This window comes from Argiope bruennichi, chromosome 3 (genome assembly GCF_947563725.1).
Source record: "Argiope bruennichi chromosome 3, qqArgBrue1.1, whole genome shotgun sequence".
Lineage (NCBI taxonomy): Eukaryota > Metazoa > Arthropoda > Arachnida > Araneae > Araneidae > Argiope > Argiope bruennichi.
The window spans coordinates 31,862,302-31,888,942 of record NC_079153.1 but is presented as its reverse complement, the minus strand read 5'-3'; the positions used below and the strand labels follow the sequence as shown (position 1 = coordinate 31,888,942).

General features: G+C 28.7%; 1 protein-coding gene across 6 annotated transcripts in view; it reads right to left on the bottom strand.

The window, feature by feature from the left end:
• Window positions 1-1,772: 1,772 nt before the first annotated feature.
• LOC129963189 (chromodomain-helicase-DNA-binding protein 7-like) overlaps window positions 1,773-26,641 on the bottom strand; it is a 63,903-nt gene continuing 39,034 nt past the window's right edge. For 2 of the 6 annotated variants that reach the window (XM_056077353.1, XM_056077352.1), the window contains exons 23-47: window positions 25,859-26,149; window positions 25,330-25,592; window positions 24,799-24,886; window positions 24,335-24,446; window positions 23,923-23,982; window positions 22,780-22,951; window positions 22,603-22,692; window positions 22,111-22,211; window positions 21,786-21,888; window positions 21,433-21,563; window positions 21,184-21,308; window positions 18,543-18,616; window positions 18,208-18,419; window positions 15,963-16,170; window positions 15,163-15,287; window positions 12,797-13,788; window positions 12,400-12,543; window positions 11,686-12,021; window positions 11,504-11,573; window positions 10,653-11,404; window positions 9,178-9,301; window positions 7,974-8,158; window positions 7,707-7,838; window positions 7,189-7,293; window positions 1,773-6,506 (exon numbers count right to left, since the gene is read on the bottom strand). In XM_056077353.1, the coding sequence (XP_055933328.1) occupies window positions 5,325-6,506; window positions 7,189-7,293; window positions 7,707-7,838; window positions 7,974-8,158; window positions 9,178-9,301; window positions 10,653-11,404; window positions 11,504-11,573; window positions 11,686-12,021; window positions 12,400-12,543; window positions 12,797-13,788; window positions 15,163-15,287; window positions 15,963-16,170; window positions 18,208-18,419; window positions 18,543-18,616; window positions 21,184-21,308; window positions 21,433-21,563; window positions 21,786-21,888; window positions 22,111-22,211; window positions 22,603-22,692; window positions 22,780-22,951; window positions 23,923-23,982; window positions 24,335-24,446; window positions 24,799-24,886; window positions 25,330-25,592; window positions 25,859-26,149 (6,177 nt within the window). In that variant the 3' untranslated portion in view covers window positions 1,773-5,324. The remainder of the gene's footprint in view (window positions 6,507-7,188; window positions 7,294-7,706; window positions 7,839-7,973; window positions 8,159-9,177; window positions 9,302-10,652; window positions 11,405-11,503; window positions 11,574-11,685; window positions 12,022-12,399; window positions 12,544-12,796; window positions 13,789-15,162; window positions 15,288-15,962; window positions 16,171-18,207; window positions 18,420-18,542; window positions 18,617-21,183; window positions 21,309-21,432; window positions 21,564-21,785; window positions 21,889-22,110; window positions 22,212-22,602; window positions 22,693-22,779; window positions 22,952-23,922; window positions 23,983-24,334; window positions 24,447-24,798; window positions 24,887-25,329; window positions 25,593-25,858; window positions 26,150-26,641) is intronic. The other 4 variants (XM_056077355.1, XM_056077358.1, XM_056077357.1 and 1 more) reach the window with 4 other exon arrangements.

Here is a 26,641-nt window from a genome sequence, read left to right as displayed (position 1 = left end):
TTCCTCTTCCCATCAAATCTCTTAAAGAGTTGGATTCAATAATTTTTAAATTACCTGTAATAATATGACCTTTATCAATATCTATAAAATCTTTATATTTTTCCTTGTTACAGTAACAATCTGTTTTATTTATTTTATCTAAATTTTTGCTATAGTAATTATAATTACAAATTTTTTTCTTTAAAGTTGAAGTGTAACTAAACGCTATTGATACATTAGTTTTATCTGCAAGAGGAAAAAATATATTATTATTATGTATAATTTTGGGTAATTTTAGATATTCGAAGTAAATATCCAAGAATTTAATCACACAGTATTCTTTGTAAACATTATTTTTATTATTAAAAAGTAAATCGTTTTTTCCAATGTTAAGTTTACATTTAATAAGATCTAGAATAATACATTTAGTGTACGAATTTTTAAACTCTAATTCCCCGAATTTATTATTTAAAAACCATTTCATTTTATTATTTCTAAGACCAAAAATGTATTTCCTAATTCTGTGAATGTTTTCACTATTGTGTTCCAGATTACAGTAATTTTGAAATTCCTCAAATATAATTTGAAAATTGCCTCCTTTCCCTTTACCTCTTTTAAATCTTTTAGAAAAGTTATCTTTATTTAGAAAATTTTTAAAAATGTTAAATTTGTTATAAATGCAATTATTGTTTAAATCTGCATAACCTTCCCCATTTAATTTACTATTGAGACCATAAGGAAATAAAGTTTTCAGGTTGCAAATATAAATGTTTTCCAGATCTAATCTTTTGTTTAATTCGTTAATATTGTCTTCTAGAATGTAGATATTAATATTGTTAAAGTTATGGTTTTGAAAATGCTCCAGTTCGAAGTCAGTGGTCCTATTTTTTATGAAGTTTTTTATATCGGATCTGTGATTGTTAATTCTTAAATTAAGCTCGGTGCTAGTTTGGCCAATATATTTTAAATTACATTCTGAACAATTAAGGAGATAAATCAAATTTTTGTTTTTACAGAATGTTTGTAATTTTGAGTTTTCATTTTTGATCTGTTCCTTATCTGCCAAAGGACATGTCCTACACTTTCCGTTTCCACAAATTTTATATTTTTTTGTATTTTTAAGATTTTTTAAACAAAACAATTGTGTCAGTAATTTTTTCTCCGTGAATGCTCCTGACACAAAGCTATCCACAGTGCCCCTTGGTAGAGCGCGCGACGGGCCATGCGCTATGATAAATTCGTTATTAACTTTTTGCATAGTTTAATTTATTTATTAAAATGAAAATATATCTCCTAAACGCCAAAAACAAGGAATTCTCGAAAAAGTAAAATCAGGAAAAATGATCTGAAAATTCTTAAATTTTTTAGGCAATACACCAAAAAACCTATTGAACCCCCCACCACCACCAAAAAAAACTATTAAAAATATTTTATTTAAAAATTTTGCAGTTCGTTCTTTTTTAATATTTTTTAATAATTTTTTTGGTTTAATTTTTATTTGATTTTGTTTTTCCTATTAACTTGATTCTAATACTTTTGTATATATATATATATATATATATATATAGGGGAATATAGAATTATGCATGTATATAAAGGGGTATAATAATATAATCTACAGTATACATTATTAACATATTGTTTTTGAAAAAATAATTGCAATTTAATTACTTCTAAGAAGCAAAATTAATTTGCCAAGAAATTATTTATAAATTTGGATAAAAATGTATAGTGTGATGTATCAAGTACAGAATTCAGACACTTATTTTTTCATTTTGTTTATTAATGCAGTATTTTCTGTTAACTATACATGTTTAATTATTTGATGTTTGTTTTGATCAATTTTGCAATAACAATAGTAAAATCTTACATTATTATATCATACAAGAGTATATATATATATATATACTCTTACGCTGGCTTATCAAACACTCCACATGTAAAAAAAGAACCATCAGCATAACAAAAAATTAGCAATTGCAAAGAGGAAATTAAAATTTCATCAAAATAAAATAATCCAATTCATCACATATATCACAAAATTTATAATGATAAATTCTTATTTGTACTTTCTTCCTCTTAAACAATTTTGTATAGATTCAAATAAATCGCAAAAGCAATTATATTTAAGCAAAATTCAAGAAGTTGAATGTGTCCAACTGCACAGAACTGTTTAAAATTTACCCTGAGAAATAGCCCACACAGATGTGAATAAGAAGTTCCCTACATTCCAAACAAGATAAAGTAATTTTAGTAGAAACCATTTATGAAAATTAAAAAAAGGAAAGAAAGAAAGAACAGATTTTAAAAAGTAATACATAACATACACAACCAAGACCTCAGTTAGAGTTAAAGCTCTTAATGCATTAAATTGAGAATGTAACAATTGCTAATGGAAATATTTTATTCAATTCATTCATTAGATAAATATGACTTAGCATTATCACTTTGGTACTTAACCAAACATAAGTGAAAAGGCAAGCACTACTTGGCAAAAGAAGAAGGGGGGGGGACAATTAAAAATTGTTCTACATCCTAAATCAAATTAATCTATTTGTTTGCATAAGGCAAAGATTAAAAGAAAAAAGTAACGGTGCTGCGAAGTATTTATAAACATAGTACTATAAAAATAAATAGTCTAAAATTTTGCAGAAGAAATTAAAATTTTTCCTTTAAAAAAATGTACTGAATTCAATATTACTTTACTGGTTCTATCAAATTTTAATTGCTGTAATATTTTATTCCTAAATTTTATTACTAACAGTCAGTGGGGGGAATATATTGATATGTAAATATATTAAGTTATTCTCCTTCTTAATATTAATAGGATTAAGAACTTTAAAATAATTCAAAAAAAAAAATTAAAATACTAATTCAATGGAAATTAATTCTGAAGCATTTTGCTGCAAAATCCAAATAATGATAAAGATGTACTAATATGAGTAATAATCCACAATTAAGCACAAAACTATTGCATATAAAGATTGTAACAATAAAAATTTTCAAATTCATTCAGACTACAGGTTTTTATAACAATTTCATATATCAACAGTTTGGAAGGTAAAATAGAAAAAAAATATTTTTCACCACAAAAAAACATTGTTCTTAAAGGTTAACTGTATAGAATTATAAGTTAGATTCCTATAAAAATAAAATCTAGATAGAAAACACAAACATCACTGATTGATAAATTATTGCCTATATATTTCAGACAACATTTATTACAATAATTTATTATTAAATTTACAGAACAGAGTAGAAAGAAATACATATCACGTACATAATTGCAGATAAATAAATATTGTCTTTAAAAAATTCCTTCAAATAGAAAATACAAGTAAAAAAAAATTAAAAATCTGCAAACAGAAAAATCAATACTGCTGAAAGAAACAACACAATTTTTTTTTTCTCCAATTAAGTATTTAATACATGCTTACAAACAAAATTAGATCAATCAATCCAAAAAAACACAAGTCGATTCCTTTTAAATACTGTTCTACCTTTACCAAGTAGGTATTGCTACAGAATTTGTTTTTCTTTTTAAGATTCATTTCACTGCGAGGAAGATGACCAGGAAATTCTTGCACAAAACAGAAGGTATATGATGCAATCATTACCCATTACCACTTCAAAATGTACAGCTACCGTCCATTAAAGCTTCATTTATACAATGCGTTATTTGCTTGTGGTATCAAATTTTGTTGCTTACACACTTTGGCTGAGAAGCTACCAAAATGCAAGTGACAGGTGGCATCCCTTTTGAATGTTTTGCAAAACTTCACAGAGTGAGACTTTACCTGTCACTGGCGTTTATATTCAAGGCACTGCTGAGGAGGAAGAACCTACTTTATCTTTTTTCAGAATGTCACCCAGATTTGTATTGGAAGAGCTTTTAAAAATTTGCAATGGTAACTAATCTTTAGAAAATTGAGGTATGCACCTCGAATAATTTGCAACAGTACACATCATTATCAACCACCGGCAAAATGCAAAACATGAGTTTTCTCCCCAGCTGAATTATTAAGAAGTGCTGACAAATATATTCATTGTTATTACACTAATGAATTAAGGTGAAATAAATACTATTATTTATTCACAACAATATATAATAAGTGAATAACCAGAAACAAAAAATTTGTGATATTAAATACTCTTGTAGACAGTAACTGCAATAAATTTCTGAGTTTGTAATATTTTTACAGCAGAATCTTAAAATTTTCATTGATTTTTCTGGCAATGTTTATAATATACGTAAGTGTGATCTAAAATTTTTACAAATAAGAGACATAAAAACATTAGAATGACATAAAACACATCACAAAAACTGATCTTGTTTATGTGACAGCACTTTCTAATTACAGACATGACAAACATATGCATTTGGCTAGAAGCAGAAAATGTTGCATTAATGATAGCCGAAGTCTTTCTCTTTTTTTTTGCTTTTATTTTCAATTTGGTTAACTTTTATTATATATTGTCTTTGACAACAACTGCACTACTTGAGAGGGTAACACTTTTCTGCACTGCCGGTGTAATGAAAACTACAGTGAACAGATGGTAATCTCAATCTAATATCTACAGACTTTGACTGTCACGGCCGGAAAAAAATTGCCTGAGTTCATTTTTATCTTTCCGAAAGTATGGAGATGATAATGATGTAATTCTTGGTCTACATCCTCCCTGTATTAAAATAAATAAGCTGCCCGTCTGAAAATAGTTGGTATGTACACAAGGCTTGCATTACTAAAATTGCAAAACAGTAATATTACTGCTTTTCATTTACTAAATTACCAGCCATAAATATTACACACTAATGACTTCTATAGTTTTTAAGTACAGATGAACACCATATGTCATGTAGGAATGTTGGTTCTACTGAAAGCAGCAACATATGCAGTCTGAAGAAGCAGATATAAACTGCTCACAATTAAAAAACAAATTCAAAAATGATTGATTTTTAAAAATAAAATTTTATAAAGGTTATTTTTGCTTTCGGTATTTTAAAATTTACATTTTGTCGATATGAAAGCCATTGGGATTAAAAACATTATAAGAAAACCTTTTTTGAACAAAACACACAGTGCAACAAACATAAAATTAAAATGACACAGGTCCATTTTTTCCTATTAGGAAAAAGAATGCATTCAAATAAATAAAAAATTTCACCTTCTTTACAAGCTGCATGGTTTAAAATTACTAACACATAATTCACAATTCTGATTCTTCATTCATTCCTAGCCACAATCATAATCACAATGGAAGGAAATGTTTAAAAAAATTAAATAATATACAGCTGCATCACAGTGTCCACACAGAAAAAGTTTCATGTTTGTCATTTATTTTCACTAAGAATGTTTACTTTCAGTGTCAGTACTATCTGAGGTAGGATCATCGTGCATTCCTCTAGATTTACTTGATTCTACACTAGGATTTTCATTGTTAGTTTTTGCTAAAGACACACTTTCAATGTCACTCTGCAAACTTTTCGCAGATGTGTGTGTGATAGTACTACTAGATGCTGGGCTTCGCCTAGAAGAGTCCCTGAATCCTTCTTTATCACTGTCATCTTTATCGGGATTGTCATAAATCTCCATTTTGCTATCATCCAAATCATCGTCGTCGTCATCATGATTTCCCATTAAGGACTTCAAGCTCTCATCGTCAGTTTCCTGTCCATCTGTTAAGTGACTTGGAGTTGAGAGCTGTTTGCTTGGAGATGTGTGGGTTAAAGATTTAGAAACAGAAGGCGCCGAGGACAAAATACTGTGTGTAGAAGGGGTAGCGACAGTGGCAGATGACATTGCTGAACTAAGAGTTGTGCTCAACGAGCTGGTAGTAAATAGTGGGTTATTCAAGCCAAGTCCATTAACCAGGCCACTCTGAGTAAAGGAACCGAAAGAGGCTGGAAGATTTGGAGGAAGAGTGAAACCTCCTAGGCTTAAGGGATTGTAAAGAAGTCCAGGAGGATATAAAAAGGGAAGTGTTGATGATGGTAGGCTTGTGGCAGCATTTATGCTACTAGAGGTGGAACTCGAAGAAGCAGGGGTGTTCTTCCGTGATGATGAACTTCCTGATTCCTTGTCATTTCGACCTTTATCATTGTCTTTAGAATGATCTTTTGAGCCAGGCAAATTAGCTGCACCTAATGGCGATGAACCTTGAAGTCCAGGGAAGTTGAACCCAGGAAACCCAAACAATGGATTCGTCAAACCCATACCAGCCAAACCACCAAAAGGCAAAAATATTGGAGGATTGGTTGAAGTTGTAGATGAAGCAGAACTGGTTGTAGTAGATGTTGTGCTGGATTTAGGTGGATCCATAAAGAACTTCATATTCGGAAAACCACTAAGCATACCAGTATTTGCAAAGCTTAAGGGGTTCAAACCTGCAGTTGAAGGAAATGACATCGTTGTAACAGGTGGAACCAAATTTTGATGTGCACTTGCGAGCAAAGAAGCAGCAGTTCGTCTCCCTCGTTTTTCTGAAGGAGTTACAATTCTTTTTGACATATTATTAGGAAGATTGCCCTGTAAGTGAAACATGTGTTATAACCCAAACAATAACTTAGCCATATCACCATCTATGCTACAAGTCACTTTCTAAAGTGCATTTATTCATGCATCACTAAAGTATTATACTAATTCAATTGAAAATACAATATTAATTATGAACAACTTTTTTTAGATAAACTGCTCAAAAAAATATTAAGGGGCAATTCTTGAGGAAAATAAAATGGATATTCTACTAATCATTTTTGTGGAACTTTTTAAATAATAATTGTGCAATTTGATTTAATACTTTCTTCCATATACCACCATAACAATATGAATTTCATTAGCATTAATAAAAACCAAAAATGGTCTCACAAATTTAATTTTAAAAAATTATATATATTTGATAGAAACTAAATCAAAAATAATGATTATATGCAATGCATAGTATGATGCATTATTTTACTACTGCTTTAATATGAGCTATGATGGCCATTACAAGACAAATGATCAAAATTAAAAATGAACACTGATGGATGTGAGATCAATTATGTATATTCACATTAAAAGAACATTTTTTGAGCAGTTTATTACAAAAATGAAGATATGGCAGCACTCAGATTCGATGTAGTTCTAACCACCATACATCATTAGTAAAGCTGTGATGGCAAACAAGTAAATTATAAGGGATAAAGTGGCATGCAAAGCAAAAAAGCACCTTTTCGCGGACTAACGGTCCCCATTTCGGATCAACGTCGAACATAGGATTTTTGTCCAACCATTCTGCAAGGTACTTCAAGGGAGGAGCTTTGCTTCCAGTTATCTGCATCAGATGTTGGGGAAAAAATTAGCAAAAGGTGAAAATTGTCAGCATCTTCATAGCAAAAGAAAAAAAATTTAAACCACCAAGAATATTACTGTGCAAGAAAGAAACCAATGCACCATACCCATGAAGGGGGGGAAAGCGTGCTAAGAAAAATAAGCAGGAATAAAAAAAACTAATTAAGCCAAGTTAAAACATTAATAAGCAATTTTTAAAAGAAACAAAAACCATAAACCAGGAAAAATTTATGGGACACAAACAAGTGCGGTTCTTTAATTTATTTTAATTAGGTTTCTTATATGGCTCGTTTTCCCTTAAATCTGGATTCAAAGTCTGAAAATCTCAACACATATAATAATTATCTTTTAGCAAAGTTATAACAAGTACAAAAGAACAAGAAAAGTCAGTCAAACCTTCTTTCCAGTTAGCCTGTTTATAACTGATACGTTTTCCTCTCCTGTGATTTTATCATAATCGAGTTTGGTGGGATCAAGACGTGGCCTCCTTCCCCTTCTCCTACCTTCTGGTAATTCCAAGAGTTCGGTCTAATGCACAAAAACAGAATTAGAACATAATGTTTATGGAAAACATAAACCTGGATGAAAGAATCCTTAGAATAAAACTTATAAGAAACAGTCTTGTAACATCTCTACTAATAACTATTAAAAGCATGAACTCACATGAGAAGGAAAAGATGATACAGGACTGAAAGCCATGGCAGCAGCTGCTGCTGCTACTAAATTGGGATTAGCAGCAACCAGTTCAGGATGATCATCGATCCATTTCTTAAAGTCATGGTGCATTAAGGAAGATGGATCTAGTATCGGTGTAGTACCACTTGAATGATCATCAGATTTACCTGAACCTAAAATTAAAATAAGAATTTCGAAATGCATTATTGTACTGAAAATATGCTGGATTCTTAAGTATAACTAAAAATAATATATATTAAAAACTGCTTATATAAGGGGAGAAATGCTTAGCTGAGACTTATTATATGATTACTTAAAAAATTTGCAACAGTGCATGTGTGAGAAAGGAGTATACAGATTTCCGATTTTATAAGTACAAAAAAAAAAAAAAAAAGCTCTTCAAAAAGAAAATTTATTCAATCAGTCACAATTAAGATTCATAAAAATTAACTTCGAGATTTTTTTAAAAATATGTGATGAGAGTAAAGCAAAAAGTTCAAAAACATCATACAATCACTTTGGATCTTTCCAAATAATCCAGATTTCTAATGACAGATAGAGGAATCAACAACAACTATAACACTTGAAAGCAAAATAACTTTTAAATGTTGGTTTAATCAATGAAACATTTCTGTAGTCTGAAATAATATTTGGAAATATTTTTGGATTGAAAAATTAATTATAATTTTAACAGGCAGACCACAAGATTTCCAAAGTTTTAAAGAATATTTATATTATCCCACTGACATATAAAGGTGTAACCTTTCATCACAGCAAGAATATTCAAACACTGATATTTTTATTTCTTGAATCAAAATTATGATTAAAATTATCATAAATAATATGCCTTATGAATTGACTTGCAGAATAATAGTATATAATTTTAAATCAGTCCAATCTCTTGTTTCGGATTTATACAAATGGTGCAATTAACACCTCAATGGTAAGATATGAAAAAAGTATATATTTTTTCATTCTTGATTTGTTCCCGATTTCTACCATCATTACTTAATATCAAAAACTCATCTGAAATGACATCATCCTCCTAAGAATGTCCAAAGGGGATTTCCAAGGTTCGATCTGCCTTTTGAGAATGAAGAAGAGAAATTATTAAGTTTTATTTAACAAGAAAATTTTACTTAAAATCATTTCAAGTATTGCAAACTATGCTCAGATTTTAAAGAATCAATACCTAAATTCATTCTGCTAGAACCAGATCCCATGTTAGGACCCAAAAATGATGAATGCGCAGGAGCAGGTGTCATATCAAAGCCTCGATTTAAAGCCTTCCGTACAGATTCTTCACTGTATTGAAGCTAAAAAGAAAATAAAATAACATATTATAAATAGTAAAAACTAAAAAATATTTTTTTAATTCAATAATTATACAATTATAAAGTCCTAATATATGAAATATGGAGATACTAATATGGAATAGATAGTTCAAATATAAATCATAAAAAAATTACTAAAGGAAATTAATATTTTAAGTGCAAACAACAATTTTAACATTTTTAAATTAAATAAACTTAGTCATGCTTATTTCGTTTGCTAAACACATCATCAGTTAATCAAATTTGAACTAAATCAGAATTGAATTAAATCAGAAAAACAGATTGAATAGTTAAATTTTATTTTCAAAATAACTACTTAGTAGCTATAGATAAGTAAGCTGTGTGTGTGTGTGCAAATCTAAAGCTAGCTTGTTAAGCAAATGCATTAGTTTCATATTCAGTTTCAGCAATTTCTTTTACTATAGAATTTTTTTTTTTTTCAGTAAAAAGATAGGAAGTCAGATCATTTCTTTATTTTTAAAGTTATTGGCAGAAATTTCTTCAGCCCCGCATTCCTTTAAAAATAGATATTTTCTCAATATTCTCAAATACTTAACAATATTTCTAACTTTAATTTTTGCAATCCATCAAATATTATGTATTCACTTTTAGAAGACCACAGTTAATTATATACACATTTCTCTGACTAATTGTTAAAAAAAATAATCTAAAACTTTTTTACAAGAATTATCCTTTTATTTATTAAAAATAATATTGAAATATTATAATCAAATTTTTTACAAAGACAAGCTGAAGTCACTTAAAAACAGACTTGTGTGATTTTGAAGAATAAATAAAATTATCTCCGTAAGTAAATAATTGTTTTCATATTTAGATAAGGAAATGGGGAAGAAAGAAGATTTGAACCAATGAAATGTATATATTTTCCCAAAACTGAGATAAAGCCTTTTACACTGACTTCTGGACCCATTGGCATCCACTAAAGATAAAGCTCAATGCCCGAAAGCAAATATTTTCATGTAATTAGGCAGATATAGCATAAAATATTATATTATATGTATATATACAGAAAAAAAGAGCACTTTTAATACTCTTATATAAAGATAATTAAAATTAAACAGTTTCTAAGGACTTTTAATGATGCTATACACTCTGACACTAACAACCCATGAATTTAATTATCCATAATTAAATACATTTTCTACAGAAAAACAAAACAAAAAATGACTTTTGGAGAAAAATGTACCCTTCTTATAGCAAAAAAAAAAAAGCTTAAAAACAATTGTTAATTAAAATGAAGATGCTATGACTCCCTTTTTAAAATAAATAGTTTGCTATATAGTGAAAAAGCATTCAAATAATAGAAACTAACTCTTTTTTTCCTCAACTTAGCTTCTTCGTCTTCTATTCTCCTCTCATGATGATGATGAGAATGGTGCCTAGATGACACAGATTGCGTTGGGACATCATCCATTTCACTATGATCTTTACTCTTGTCTGTAGCTCTTTCCAACATGGATCCCATATCCGCTAAGGGATGATGTTGTTCTTGCATTAACTGCTGCTGTTTTCGAGCCTGAAGATTCAAAGCAAGTGCATCAATGCGACTACCTCCTTTAGCTCCCCTTTTTTCTTTGGGCTTAGAATGCCCCTGACCTTTAGGTGCACTTGGTTGATTTGAATTACTGTATGGTGCATTTGCCTGATTTGTGGCTCCAGTGCCACTGGATGAAGCACTCAGGTCAATAGGAGAAGTTGGAGATCCCCCGGCACTAGCAGGCGATTCAATTGGAGCTGGCTTGCTTTTCTGAGGGGCAGGCATAGGAGTGAAAGGTGTTGGAGGAGTGATAGTTGATTTCACACGAAGATCTAGAGAACCTAAGTTGGTTGCCATCCTAGGAGACGAGTTTTGATGGGCTGGAGGAGGAATAGTTGGCGATGCTGTAGGAATAGGAGGTGCTGGAGAAGGCACATTAGGATGCTGAACTTTATCTTCAACATGTTCGTCCCAGATTTTGTTTCGGAGGGAAGAAGAGGCCAAGAACTGTTGGACATGCTGTAATTGTTGCTGATGATGATGTTGTTGCTGTTGCATGTTGTGTGATAAGAGTTGGCGCAATTTTGCTATACAGAAAAAACATTTTTTTAAAATAAAACATATATACAGAAACTTAACAAATGTTTACTGAAAAATAAAAATAAATAAATTTAAGATTAATATACCACGTTCAGCTTCTATCTCAAACCTCCGTCGGCGCCGTCTTCTGCGATGTTTAGATGAATCAGTAACAGGCTAGAAAAAAAGTTTATACATGTATCAATATAATAAATATCATTTTAGAAAAGAAAAATATTCTATTTGCAAAAAATAACATAAAACTCTAAAAATGCAAAAACAAACTTACAGCTTGTGGAATATGTTGGAGAGGACTTTTACGCATCACATTATATTCTGGTGGGGTTGGAGTTGGTATTTCAGGTAGTATAGTTTCTCTTTGAGGAGTGTGTTCTGGAGTAGCTTGTGGTGTAACTTCTCCACTATGGCCTTGGCTAGAAACACTAGGAACTGGAGATGCTCTGTGTGAAACAGGACTTGCAATCACAGGTGGGTGAGGAATGGGTGTTGTTGAAGAAGGAGGAACTGGAGGAAACGTAGGTAAGAAGGTATGCCTGATGATAGGCCATTCATTTTTCTCTACTGCATGGACAATATGTTCTAGCCGAATCTGAAGAACCTTGTCCTGGAAGCAATACAATGAGAATGCAGCCATTTAGAATAATAATAAATGAAGATGGTCTATGTTAAAAAGCTTGTAAATAAAACATTTATTTAAAAATTGCAGTTGAAAAATTTATTTCATTTTCAGAAATTTAGTAATATAGGGCAATTTAAGGATAAATAAAACTCCACATTTTTAATGCAGTACTATCCTGTGTTGAAGTAGCATACATAGAAAAGATCAAGTTATAATCAAAAAATATAAAAGTTTAAAAAAAAAAAAAATCAAAACTGGCTTAGAATGATATTTAAATGGAAAAATACACAGAAAAAAAATGAATGAATTCAGAATATTTCATACATTTTTCTTAAGGGGAACGGAAGGAATGCAGCAACTTACTTTAGGCCATCTTACAGCATTTCCATTGGTAAAAGCTAAAAGCTGTGCAACAGTGGGTTCACCCATTTCTGATTCTAGATTAAAACTAGCCTGACTCAGTACATCATCATTTTGTGACATACATCCCTGTAAAAATGCAATCATCTTAAAAAGATGAGGAAAAAATCACATTAAAACACATAAAACTGATAAATAAAAATACATGGCAAAGATATTTTTGCATCATAATTATTTGTACATAAAAGTAATTCTATCATTTAATTTTATCTTTTTTTGTTCTATTTTGCTATAACTTTACTGTGAGGTATCTTAAAATATAATCAATTAAATAAATTTAAAAAATTGCTACAATTTTCTACATTTTAATTAATATTTAGAACTAAAAGCCATCTTTTACCTGTGAATCATCAACATGAGAATGAAGATCGTCCTTTGGAAACATTTTCCTTATATTATATTTCTCTCGAAGTCCATCCTCAAACATTAATTCTTCCTGTTTAACCTTTGGTAACATTTTTTCAGAAATCTCACTATCCAATTTTTCAGATTTTATGGCCTTCTCCATTTTAACAAGTGGCGATTCTTCATTCTCTACAGTCTGTGTCGGTTCAAAATTACATTTGGACTCAGTATCAGTATCACAGTCATATTTTTGATCATCTTTTTCAACATCTTCCACAATAGCAGGCGATGCCTGAGGACTTTTAGTTTTGGAGGCAGCAGGTGCTTCTTCATTCTTATCAAGAGTAGGTAGTGCATCTTTGGCATCATCCTCTTCTTTACGCAAATCAGTCTCTATATCAGTTTCTTCATCTTCGGCTTTAGCATCTTCATCAATTTTCAATTCACCACTAGAATCAGCAACATTATCTATATCCATTAATTCAGTTGTAATGGATGTAGAATCTTTATCACCTTCATCAGCTTCTTTCATATGGACATTTTCTATTGTGCTTGCTGCTTCTGTAGTATCTTCAATTGTATTTGTATCACATACTTCCATAGCTTCGCATTCATCTTTAACTTGTGTGGGACAAATAGATTCTTCTTTGGATACATCATCTTGCACAGCATCTGAATTTTCTTCTATCTTTACTTCATCCTGTTCAGCATCTTTGGTTTCATTTTTTATGCTACTGTTTGCCTCCAGCAAATCTTGATTGATTTGATCATCCTTCTCACTATCAGTAATGCTATTTTTATCAGTAACTATTTTTTCTTCTTTCTCTGCAATGGAGACATCAACTACTTGCTTTGGTTGCTGCATTTCTTCCTTAACACTAAATTCATCAGCAGAAATAGGCAATTCTTCCTTCAATTTACGAATATTTTCATCTTTAAGTACTATGCTGTCATCTGTGTGGTATATATTTAATGGACTAGAACAACCTACAAAAAGATAACATTTAGTAAGAAAACAAATTCAGAAATATGACAAATAAGCAAATGCAAATCTGACATCTTAAAGGTTTTGCATTTATATGAATAAGGGGCCAGAAATAAATACATAGTTACTAAAATGAAAAATAAAACAATATAAAGCAGAGAATGCAGATAATAACAATTTCATAAACAAAACATTAACGGGTATTTTGCATTGTGTTTAAATAAAAATGCATAATTTAGATACTCATTTGTCAAAGTATGATAAATGATTGTCTGTTTGTATATCCTTGCAACAAAAATTATCCCAATTATAGTAAACTAGCTTTTACCCATGATTTCGTACACATGGAAATAGATTGGAATTTATAGCATCAACGGCTTTATCTTTTGTCACTACTGTGCATACGTGAATTTTCAACGCCAATTGGGGCAACACAAATGTATGAATTTTTTACGTCAGTTGGGGTAGCGCAATATAGATTACAAATTTTTAATTTCCTTTATTCTGTTTTATTTTAATTCAAAAGTATTTCAGAATGAATCTGAAAGATCGATTAATTAACAATGTTTAATTTTAAATGTATCGAACACTAAGAAAATAAACAGAATCGTTTGAAATAATAGCCAAAATCATGTTAAGCTTAATCTTATTGGCGTGGGGAAAAAAAAACCCTGAAGCTTTACTCATTTGGCGATTTTTGGCAGGAAAGTTAGTTTTTAATTAATAAACAATTAACCACTCAATTAAACGGAATAAATAGTAGTCTGTGTCCTATTCCAGACTATAATCTATATCTCAGCTAAATTTCATCTAATTCTGTTCAGCCATTCTGGCGTGATTGACTAACAAACATCCATCCAAACTTTCGCATTTATAATAGTATAGATATAAATACAGTTTAATTACAAAAGCATTCAACTAACCTAAAAACAATTTATTTACATAGTATACCTGAAATAAAACAAATCAGCAAATCAAGTCCGTGTTTCTTTAAAATCAAGTCAAGTGTATTTTATTTATCAATCGAGATTGAGACAGCTAAACATAATTTTAAAACTTTCAATTAAAATGAAAATACAGTTGTCACCAATCAGAACACACTGCGCATGCAAGACTTTTCAACGCCAGTTGGCGTAACGCAAATGCATGAATTTTCTATGACAGTTGGGGTAACGCAATACAAATTAGAAATTTTCAATTTCCTTAATTCATGTTTTATTTTAATTTAAAAGTACTTCAGAATGAATCTGAAAGATCGATTCATTAACAAAGTTTAATTTTAAATGCCTCAAACACTAAGAAAGAAAATCCTAATCATAAAATCTTTATGTATCCTATAATAATTTTAATAATAACATAACCTTTTAAATACTTACCAACAGGTGCAGATAGCATATTGCCTATTTGAATGGTTTTTGCATTAGGATAGTTTTTTAGAACATCTTTGAATGAGAGATTAGGATCATGGAGCAAATGATAATCCATCCTACTAAGTCCATGCCTAAAAATTTTATTTAGAAATTACATCAATGTTAAAACAAGCCGATAACTCAATAAAAGAATATAAACAGATATTTTCTGTTTAAAAAAAATTCAACTTAAAATTTTCTTATTGTTTTACAATTATTGAATACTTACCACTTATAAATTAACAAAAATACCAGATAAAATAAGATACAAGAATGATAATAAAAAATATTTTAACTAATGTTTATATTCATTATGACCATTATGAATGATGATAGTCATAATCATCATTCATGATTACGACCATCATCATTCATAGCCAATGTTTATATACATTTATGATTCAATATTTATGTTTAATTCAAATCAAACTTCAAAGATTGCATTAATATTTGGCAAATGAGAACTATGCTTAAAGTTAAAAAGAACAAATTTCTGAAAGCGGAAGTTTGAGTGAGATTTGACAAATGGCACATTTGAAGATGCCTTTACTAATTGGATTTATTTGCTTGCTTTTGTTCAAAAATATGAAAGAATATGCTAATCTGCAAAGTGATAATTAAAAGCAATAATTGAAAAAAATTAAAATCAGGAATAGTATAGAAAAAATTGATATATGGAGAAATATGTAAGTATTTTTTTCATGCATATAACTATCAATACATGCAAAAGAAAATAATTAAAAGATTTCATACAGGAAAACACTTACTTAGCAGCACCTATTAAGAGATCTTTATCATGTTTTCCACATATCCACCAGTCTGGAAGGTCCATTGATGGCTGGCATAATTTTAACCTCTCATCAAGTTCAGGGTGACATAAAATTTCCTCCCTTATTTTGTTTAGTAACTCAACACGCTGCAAACACCGACTAGCCCTTTCCTCGGATATAGGCTCAACATTCATAGAAAGTTGTTCTGTAAATGAAAATAACTTCATACAGGATACAAAAATTAAACATAAAATTGAATATAGCTCAGAAACTGAAACCTAATAAATGAAAATTTTGCTTATCACATTCTACATCATGATAAATCTCATAATACTATTAATAACAGAATTTTTTATTAACTTTTATTTGACTGATAGTCAAATGACATCATGGAAAACACACATTTTACATTACCAATAAAAGTAAGTTAACAATCTCAAACATTTTTCTTTAACTTATTCTGAGTATATTTAGTTAAAATCAAAAACATAACCACAGACTGTTAAGTATTTATAAAGATACAAAAATATATCACATGATTTTATAATGTAATATTTTTTTTTTTTTATCCTCCTTTTTTTTCGACTAATTTCAAAGATTCCTCTTGAAAGTTCCAGCTTTTAAAAAAGCATTTTGATTATCGATTTGAGGTATTTAATTTTCCTTCTTGTTAATCAGTTTCTTTTTAAACAGTACTGTTTAGTTAGATTACTGAATTAATCGTTTGCTCATATATAATCAATAGCAAATTTAGCAATGCGTAGAATGATTGCCAAGCAATCCTCCTAAGTCTGATATGTAAACTCCGACTGTCTCAATGAGCACACTGTGCATCTTAGCATAGCTATTCAGAAAAACCTTGTTCAATTTAATTGATTTCCTTCTGGTACTTTTATTTAAATCAGCAAAACAAAATTCCCTGATCTTGAAATATTTTCTTTCCATTTAATTTTCAAAGCATGAAAGAGACAAATTCAACAGTTAAATGAAACTAACAAATAAATAAGTGCAAAAAAAGTAAATACGTTTTTTTTTAAATATATAAAGTAATTCCTAAAAACAAATTATAAATTTATTAATTAAAAATTTATTGTATGGATTTTTAAAACAATTATCTTAGTTATAAATACTAATGTTTTAAAAGAAACAATATACTAATTGATAGATTGATATGCATGAGAATTTTCTAAATAATTAATATACATTTAATAAATGACATTAAGCAACAGAATAAATTTGATCTGAAAAAAATTTTAAGTAGGAATTAATGGTACGAAATTTAATTTTACTATTATTTAAATGCATATTTATTGTTCTAAATATAATGAACTGTATATATCTAAATATAGCAAAAATTAAAACTGATAACTGCCATTGGGTTTTTTATTACTTATTTTCTTATAAACTCACTCTATTTTTCATACCAGTGTGTTTTTTTTAAATAAAGGAAAAAATGTTTTTGATTTTGCCTTAAATTTTACCAAATACAAAAATTTTGAATATTAAAAAGAAAATCAAAATTGCAAAATATTTTATAGTCATTATATTCATTTTCAATGATATTTTCAAAAATGAATATTAATATCTTCTACAATTAATATTAAAGCCTTTGAATAAATGCAATAAGACAGACCTTAATCAAATATAATAGAATCAAACACTTATTTATGAAAAACAATTTTAATAAACTCTTCTGAATGTAGTTTAGTCCACACACAACAAACCTTTTACTCTGTGCAAGCCCACAAAAGCATACAAAACAAAAAGCAATACAAATAATTTACATGGGAAAAAAGGAAATGCAATTTTAAAGAGCAAACAAATGCATTTAGCATGTCTAAATTAAGTAAAGCAAGGGAAAAGAAAAAAAAAAATTACAGTTGCTTTTTACTAAGAATTTAAAAATTAAAATTTAAGAGCAAATAATGCTTTTTTAAAGACAAGTAGTGACCTAAAGTAACACTTGTCAAGTCAATCAAAATGTCAGCTGCTTGCTACTAAATCAATTATTTTTCAACATGACTTTTAAGTAAAAAATCGAATATTTTAAAAATAAATTTTCAGTAGATAGGGAAAAAAAGAAAAAAAAAATAGCTTTTTGATTTTTTCATTATAGTTTTCAAACTTCCCAATGCACATATATTGCTCAGGTTCATGGATCAGTTCCTCACGAAAATTCATATAATCATCACTGAAATAAATCTGATAGAGGGGGACAGTTCAAGCAGTATCAAGCACCTACCTTCTTCTTCAGTCAGCTCTCTTCCACACACCCTTTTGCACATGGCATAAAAACATTTGTAATATTCAGCAAGAGTTTCATCATACTTTCTTTCTAAACGTGCAATACCTCGAAATTTGGACCAATTGTATTCTTTAGTTTCATCATTATACTCCACACCAAAGGAGGAGATGGTGCGGTAAAAGTCAGCTTCTTCCCTGCGAGACCATTTACTATGAAGAGAAAAAGGATATTTTTTATAAACAAGCAAAAAAGCAATTCAATTTAAACTGGAAACATTACAATGACAATGCAACTAAAAAATTCAAATAGTCTGCAATCTGTATAAATCTTACCGCTGTTGCAACTCTCTCTTCTTTAATTCCCGTTCTCTAATTGCAGCTTCAAACTTTTCACGTCTTTCTATCTTCTAAAATTAAGAAGAAAGAAAAATGAATTGATTGACTATAGAAAAAAAGGGGGCGGGATATTTTTCTGGTGAAACAAATTCTGAAGGTTAAGTTATTTTAAATGCTATTATGAAAAAAGAAAAATTAAAATAATAAAATTATATATTAATTTCATTATTTTAATTTTTCTTTTCCTAATATATACACACGGAAGACAAAGACAATAATTAGAATATGAAAATTTCAGAATTATCATAAATAAAAAGTAGCTGGAGTTCTTTATAAGGTAACCACTTACAATTTCATGCCAATAACTTAGAATTTAATATTTTGCAAAGGTAAGCAAACATACAAAAATATTAATCAATTAAATTTTAAATAACCTAAATAAAAGATTGACATTTATCACTATGCATTTGGAATTTATTATAAGCTACAGTATTATTACACTTTTTAGAAATTAAAAGATGTGCCTGTCTAGAAGAGCTTTACCCTGTTTACCTTAGAATGATTGCCACAGATAAACAAGTGAAAGTAGTAATGGAAAATTTGATACTTTCCACAGACTGAAAGAATGTTTAAGAAATAAAAAAATTATTATTTGCACTAGACAAGGAAGAGAGAACATAATGATTGAGTTTAAATGCAAAATAATTAAAATTGCAGGCCTCAGCTCATTGTCTTTTCCTACAATCCAGTGAAGGAAAAAATGTAAAACTTCTGTTCCCACAATTAATTGTTATTCATGCTTAGCTACATTCATAAATTGATAAATCAATCAAATTATGGTTATATTAATAATTTCAATATTTTTTATTTAAATTGATAAATCAATCAATTTAAACAATAAAAAGAAAAACGTCTGCATTGCTCAATAGCATAACTTAGTTGAGGTAGGTGTACCAGATGCTATTACCAGGGGGTGCACAATTGTGAAATAAATTAGCCACATTTAACAAGGGGGGGGGGGAATGCCTTTCATCAATTCTTAATCCACAGAATTAAAATAAAACTTTAAAAATTAAAATTACTGTCTTTCAACTTAACATCTTAATATACTGCGTTATTTTGAGAATTTCCAAATTCAAATCATATTTGAGTTCTAAATGGGTATTTAGAACTCAACTGTATCTGAGATTAACAATTGAAACATGAATGTTGAAAATATTTTTATGATTAATAATCAAAGACTGATATATGGCCATAATGTAAACATATCATGCAAGCAGCATTTAATAAAATTAGTTTTAATGTAAAATCAGAAAACAATTAGTGTTTTAAAATTGTTGAAACTTGTTTAGAATTGCTGTAAACTAAACAAGAAAAACTTTAAAATAAACTTCATTAATAATAAAAGTGCTAAAGACAAATATACACAAACAAAATGCATTGAGGTGATAAAAGATTACATTGTTTTGATATTTGCCAGGGCAACACAGCATAGGGGTATGGCATTTTATGTTGCCAAAAAAGAAGATGGGATTTGAGTAAATAATGATGTAAACCAAAGTGTCAAGGTTATTCTTAACTCCACTTTGTGTTACAGATGTGATTAAGCTATTCTATTATAGATCACAGAAAACTTTACTAACCAATCTGGAATTTATGAAAAAATATTTCCAAAAATAAAAATTAAACTAAAATCAGAACACAAATTAAAACATCCCTAAATTTATCCTAACACATAGGTAACAAAAATCACAAGTACAACAAAAATAATTGCAACTAATATGGCTGATGAAATTAAAAGACACAATTTTTGATGTGCATGGTTCTACTAATTTCAAATCTATTACTATCAATGAAAATATTCAGTTTGCATTAGAAATGAATGCAATATTGTTTGATTTTAAATTAAAATATATATATATATATATATATATATATATATATATCAGTAATTCCAAAAAAAAATGTCAATGTACAGAAAATGGAATTGACCTTCAAATTCTTCATTTGCTGAACAATATGTGATAACAAAAACAAACCATACAGAATACAGTCTTTTCTATCTTATCCTTTCTAATAAAAAAAAAAAAGAAGAATAGATTTTGGAAAGATCTAGAGTTTGCCACAGTTAGCAATAAATGCATAAGCAAAATCTTCCAAGTATACATATATCAAACAGCTATAGAAAAATTGCATGCTTGAATAAAATGTATCTATAATTCTGAAGAATGACTATATGAGGAATTTTGTAACCAAACTGAGATTCACTTATAAATAAAGGTCACATATCAATTTATCACACTGAATATTTGAAATAATAAATAAGTACAGAACTCATGTTTAAGAAATCATTATAAATTGGGGGGGGGGGGGTTCTTGCATAAATGTCTTAGAAAACATTTAAATAGAATAGCAATAGTCAAATCAAAATTTTATTTAATAAAATATATTAAATAACTAATATATTTAATATCCACAGAATATGAAATAAAAGTCTTAAGTGTAAATACCCTTCAGATTTAGGCTTTAGCTAGAAGCAACAAAAATGAAATAGTGAGCAAAAATGTTAAACTGCTGTGTTTATCAATTGTGCAATCGGATAGTGATATATACTAGTTATCATCTTAAATTTACTTACTCGAGCCTTTTGTGCATTTCTAATCTCCAATTTCTTGTTGTTTCGCTGGAAAGCTGTAACCAACCTTCTAACTCGCGTATTAACATCTGTCACAGAAGGAAACTGTATAACACCCATTTCATAGCCTAAAAAAGTTCAAAAGTATGAGATAAGACATCCATATAAATTAAAAGAATATGCAATTTTCAACAAATTCAGAATAAATGTTAAAATTATATCAAGAATGAGAACTTTAAATCTAAATCTTACCTTGTGGAGCTAAATAATTATTTTGAATAGGTTTTGGTGGTTCATGTTCACTACTGGGTGATAATGGTTCCAAATCTTCATCCTTATCTTTGGGTGCAGACGGATCCTCCATATCATCCTCGGGATTATTTCTACAGAAAGTATGAAAATGTAAAATCAAATGTATCTATAACTAAATAGACCACATATAATTTGGATATCATATATGCAAGACATTTCCTAAAATGTAAACAGACTTGCAAACAGAACATTTTCAATAAATAAGACAATAAATATAAAGAAAAAAACATTGATTTAAAAATTGCTATATTAAAAAAGATTTTGATAAATACAAAAATGAAAAAATTACTAACACATTATTTAATTCAGCCAGCAATGCAGCACCATCAGGAGGACCACAACGCGATAGGAAGCACAAGGTAGGATCTTGTCTCATTATATTATACCGTTCAAAACCTTAAAAAAAATCAAACAAAAATATTCTTACACAGGATGAAACAAGTGGTAACACTAGTATATACATCAATATATAAATCAATCATATATATAATCAATATATTAAAAAAATGCTGAAATAAAGACTAGCGAAAAGAAGCATTCTGATAATTTCTTCTATGTTGTAGATACTAGAAAATAAACATGTCACTATGTGTATGATTGCAAATAGAAAAAACACACCATGTTTGTAAATGCCGAGCAAAAGACTTTTGTCAAGTTCAGTATCCCACCATGGAGTTGGTGGCTCACCATCAGCAGGAGGAACATAAAGGGGAATTTCACTGCAAAATAAAGAGTAGTACATGAACCTTTAGACTGCATTATATTTAAACTATTTCAAAAAACTTCTTAACTAATAGACATTATAGAATGAACTTTACATCACAATTTAAAAAAATTAATATGCTTCATGATTTCTATGAAAATGTAATGCTGATATACGATCTGAAAGATGAGCCTCATAAAGCAGCTAGTTATAGATATAACTTTCCTGTAAAAATCTTTAACATTGCCCACTGAGAGTAAAAAGAAACCTTCTATTTTTAAGTAAGACTACAAGAAATTTATGATAAAAGTTTAATTTTAAAACTGAACTTATAACTATAAAGTTTTGGAATTTTAATTTACAGAAGAAAACTTTAATAAAATATTATGTATTAAATGTCATTTTACCTTGCATGCTTTCCAGAAAATACCAAATCATGCAGATCTCCAATAATTTCATGTTTTAAATAATATAAGAGCCGTACACGAAGAAGAACTCTGAAACAGGAAGTATATAAATATGAATTTAAAAAAATTAAAATAATAATAGTAACAAAAAATAAATAAATACAGAAATTAACCTACTTGTTTGAATGTCTGTTTAAATGCCTTTTATAAATTTCATCATTCAAAAGAGAATCAGGATTGCTAACCTCTTCTTTGGTCCACTCACATTCTTCAATTATTTGATCAATTGTTTTAGTTTCTTTTTTTATTTTTTTACCTTTACGACCCCGCGGTACCGGTGCAGATAAACCTAAAATTGTATCTTAAATTTAATAAATATTTATAATAACTAGTGTTAATCATGTGTATTGCAAGGAATTTTTCTTTCTGCTGTATACTGCAATTATTTTACTCTAGTGCAGTGCACTCTTATAAGAGAAGTATTTACAATATTAAATGCTAATCAAATTTATTGTTCAAAAAATTTAAATTAAAAAAATATTTTTCACGAAAATTACACTTAAAACATTCTGCAAAATTAAAAAATTTTAATTAAATAACAAACTTACAACAAAAAAATTTTTTCTGTATTCTTTAATAGAAATAAATGTATAAAACAAAAAATTAATTTAAAAAAATGGAATCACAACTGTTAGTAACACTCCATATCAATATATGCCTCTGCTTTTTCTGTCACACATATAAAAATAAATTATTAGGAAAAAATTTAGCAAGCAGTTATTTAAAAACAGAATACAATGCAATGCAAATCTATTATCTGCAAAAAAAGTAAACAGCCACTGCTTTTTTCAATTACAATGAAATATTGCTTGCATTAATTATGAACCTATTTAGGTCCACTCACACCAATATTATGCACACACAGAAAACATAGATCAAAAATTATAACAACAACAACAACAAATGGACAAAAAAAAATCAATGATTCTTATTATTTTAATAGTGTAATGCAGAAAAAATAAATTACACACACATACACACATAACACAGTAGTATAACATCGCAAAAAGGAGTCCCAAAATGCATCACAGAACAAGACGTACTGAAACTGGGAATCATGCATGTAAAAAAAGAGAGAAAAGAAAGCCAAATCATGACAAGAATGTGAAACAGTTCAGCAGCAAGCACAAGAGAGAATGCTAAATATTTCTAGCAAAAAAGCAAACAGATGCACTAAAACTATAATAAACTCTGGGAAGGGCCAAATCGCCAAAGCCTCATTCAACAGATGACTGCAATCATTTCCGAATTTCATCTTACCCTGATCATGAGCAGAAAATCCATCAAAAATACAATCTGGTTCAACAGGAGTTTCAGACTCTGGTTGCATGAAAAAAGGGCAATTTTTTAAAAAAACATTCATTTTATTCTTTCTTAAAAATTTTTTAACACATCAAGACATAAATTAAGACTGGCCTACCAAATCTTACAACAACTTTTCTTTTTTACTACATACATTTCTCCCCAGTTTCAAAAGAGAGAATAGGTAATTGCATTTTCTTTGATATTTGTATTTAGTAACATAAAACATTATAATTTCTTTTTGTGTAAAGAATCGGTAGGGGAAAAACATTTTGATAAAAAGGGAAAAAACATCCATATATATAAACCTGGCAAAAGATTTCAAAATCATTTAAACAATTATGAAAAGAAATGTTTTTCATTAACTCACCAGAATGGTTCTTATGAATTCTTTGCTCTCCATCATAATTTGGACAAATTAAATCCCAGATAAAACTTTTAATTTTCTCATCACCTTTGTAATGTAATAAACAGTAAAGAAGCTGTAAAAAGTTTCAAAAATAAGATTAATAAATTTCTCCAATCATAGTAAATCTATTAACTACTAAACAGTACACCATATTTTAAAATCCATCCAAATTTTAGAAATTTTTTTTAACATATTCAAAACTTGCAATTTGTCTGGTTATAAAATAATCTGTAAAATAAAAAAACATATTTATGATGAAAGAATTTAGACACATCAAATTTCTACTAAGAATATATATATATAACCAATCTCGAAACGTACATTTAAAAAATCATTTCACTTGATTTAAGTTAACAAAACAAATATGGGTGGGGAGGAAAAGGAAAAAAACACACAAAGGAGTTTATAAAATAAATGAAACTTACAATAGTTCTGGAAATCTCTTCACAATCCTTATGAGATAAGCGTCTTCTGAATTGCCCTAATGCCATGCATTCATCCCAACGACCCCAACTGGTCGGAAAAAATAAAACAAAATTTATAAATAAATGATGTTTCTTCCCTGAAATTGTTAATGATCTTTAAATTATTTACTCATCGTTTAGAAATAATTTATTCATTAATTAGAAAATGGCAAATTACAAAATGTAAAACAGTGAAATAGATATCTGTTGACATTCTTCATGCACAATGCAGACAATTATGTGCAAATACAATAAATTATCTAGCAGAATATTATTTTATAAAAATTTAAATAGTCATTCCATAACATTGCAAAATAAAAAAAGATTCATTAAAAGAGACAATATGAGAAACTAAAGATTTAAAAAAGAAAGATCATTCCATGTCCAACACTAATATAAAGAAATATTAAACAATTAATCAAATTTGTTTTTAATCATTTTGTTAAAATATTGATTTAATAGAAATTAGGTTTCATTTTAATAAATTCTTACCCAAATGTAAGCAATCCTTTTTCCATTTTGTAGCACTCAGCACGAGTCCAGTTTCCAGGAGGAAGATCATCCATATAATCATCATCATCCCGTCCTCTGTTTTTAGATCGATTTTTAGAACCTTTCCTAGATGCTCTAGTTCGGGCAGAGATAGATTCATCATCATCATCACTACTTTCTAGCTCTGATAAGTCAATCAAATCATCTGTACCAAATCTCCTTGTCTGAGTACGTCGTCGAGGTTCTTGGATTATAAGCTCATTCTACAAGATAATAATAGTGATGACGAGAAATAATCTAATATATTCACATTTCCCATGAGAAATTTTTTATATCATTACTGCAATTAGATTAAAAAAGTAGAGAATTATAATGCGAGTAAAAAAAAAACTTCACAACATAAACTCAAATACTATTTTTTACAAAGACATACAAAATCATCATGGTGAAATCCAATTTAAGTTTTATTTGAACTTAGAACATACATGTAACATACATTAAACATAGATTTAATATAAAAAATAAATACCCTATTTTTTAATTCATCAACATCCAAGTTAGCTTTTTTAGCCCATTTCTCCCAGAAGTTTGGATCATCAATCTCTATGTCTGATCTAGTACTGGCAGATGCAAAAGTAGCTTTGGAGAAAGTAGAACCTTTAGTTCCACTCTCTAGGGTGATTACTTGAGTTCTTCTCTGAAGAATTTGATCAATATCTTCTTCACAAAATTTATCTCCAGCATTGTCATCTTCCATGAGAGCACCATATGCTCCCTTGCGTAACAAATCCTCAATTTCTTTTTTTGATAACTGTTGATTCTGTATATAAAATGTTGAAATCAGTGGAATATATGAGGCAGAATGATTATTTAAAACAAAATTAATAAATGATTTATTTTTTAAAGTAATTGTTTAAAAACTAAAAAAAAAAAAAATTATAATGCAATACATTTTTAAAAAGTCAGAATAAGAACTGGATATATGCATATTGCAAGTTAATAATGAAAGGTTGAAATTCATATATAGGTTATTAATTTTTGCATCTTTGAACAAAATACAGTTTATCTCACTTCATCTTAATGTAGGAAATGTAGACTGAGGTATCTCATAATTGCAATAAAAATACCAATAACAATCAAATAAGGTTATACATGAAATAGAGTATATTACCATAAATGCTTCCATGCTGAGACAACAATTTTTTCAAAATTGTATTATAATAATTTCAACTCCAAATAGCAGTCTGGTTTCTTAATTGGCCATTTATGTATATATCCAACTAAAGAAATAATTATTCACTAACTATTCCGA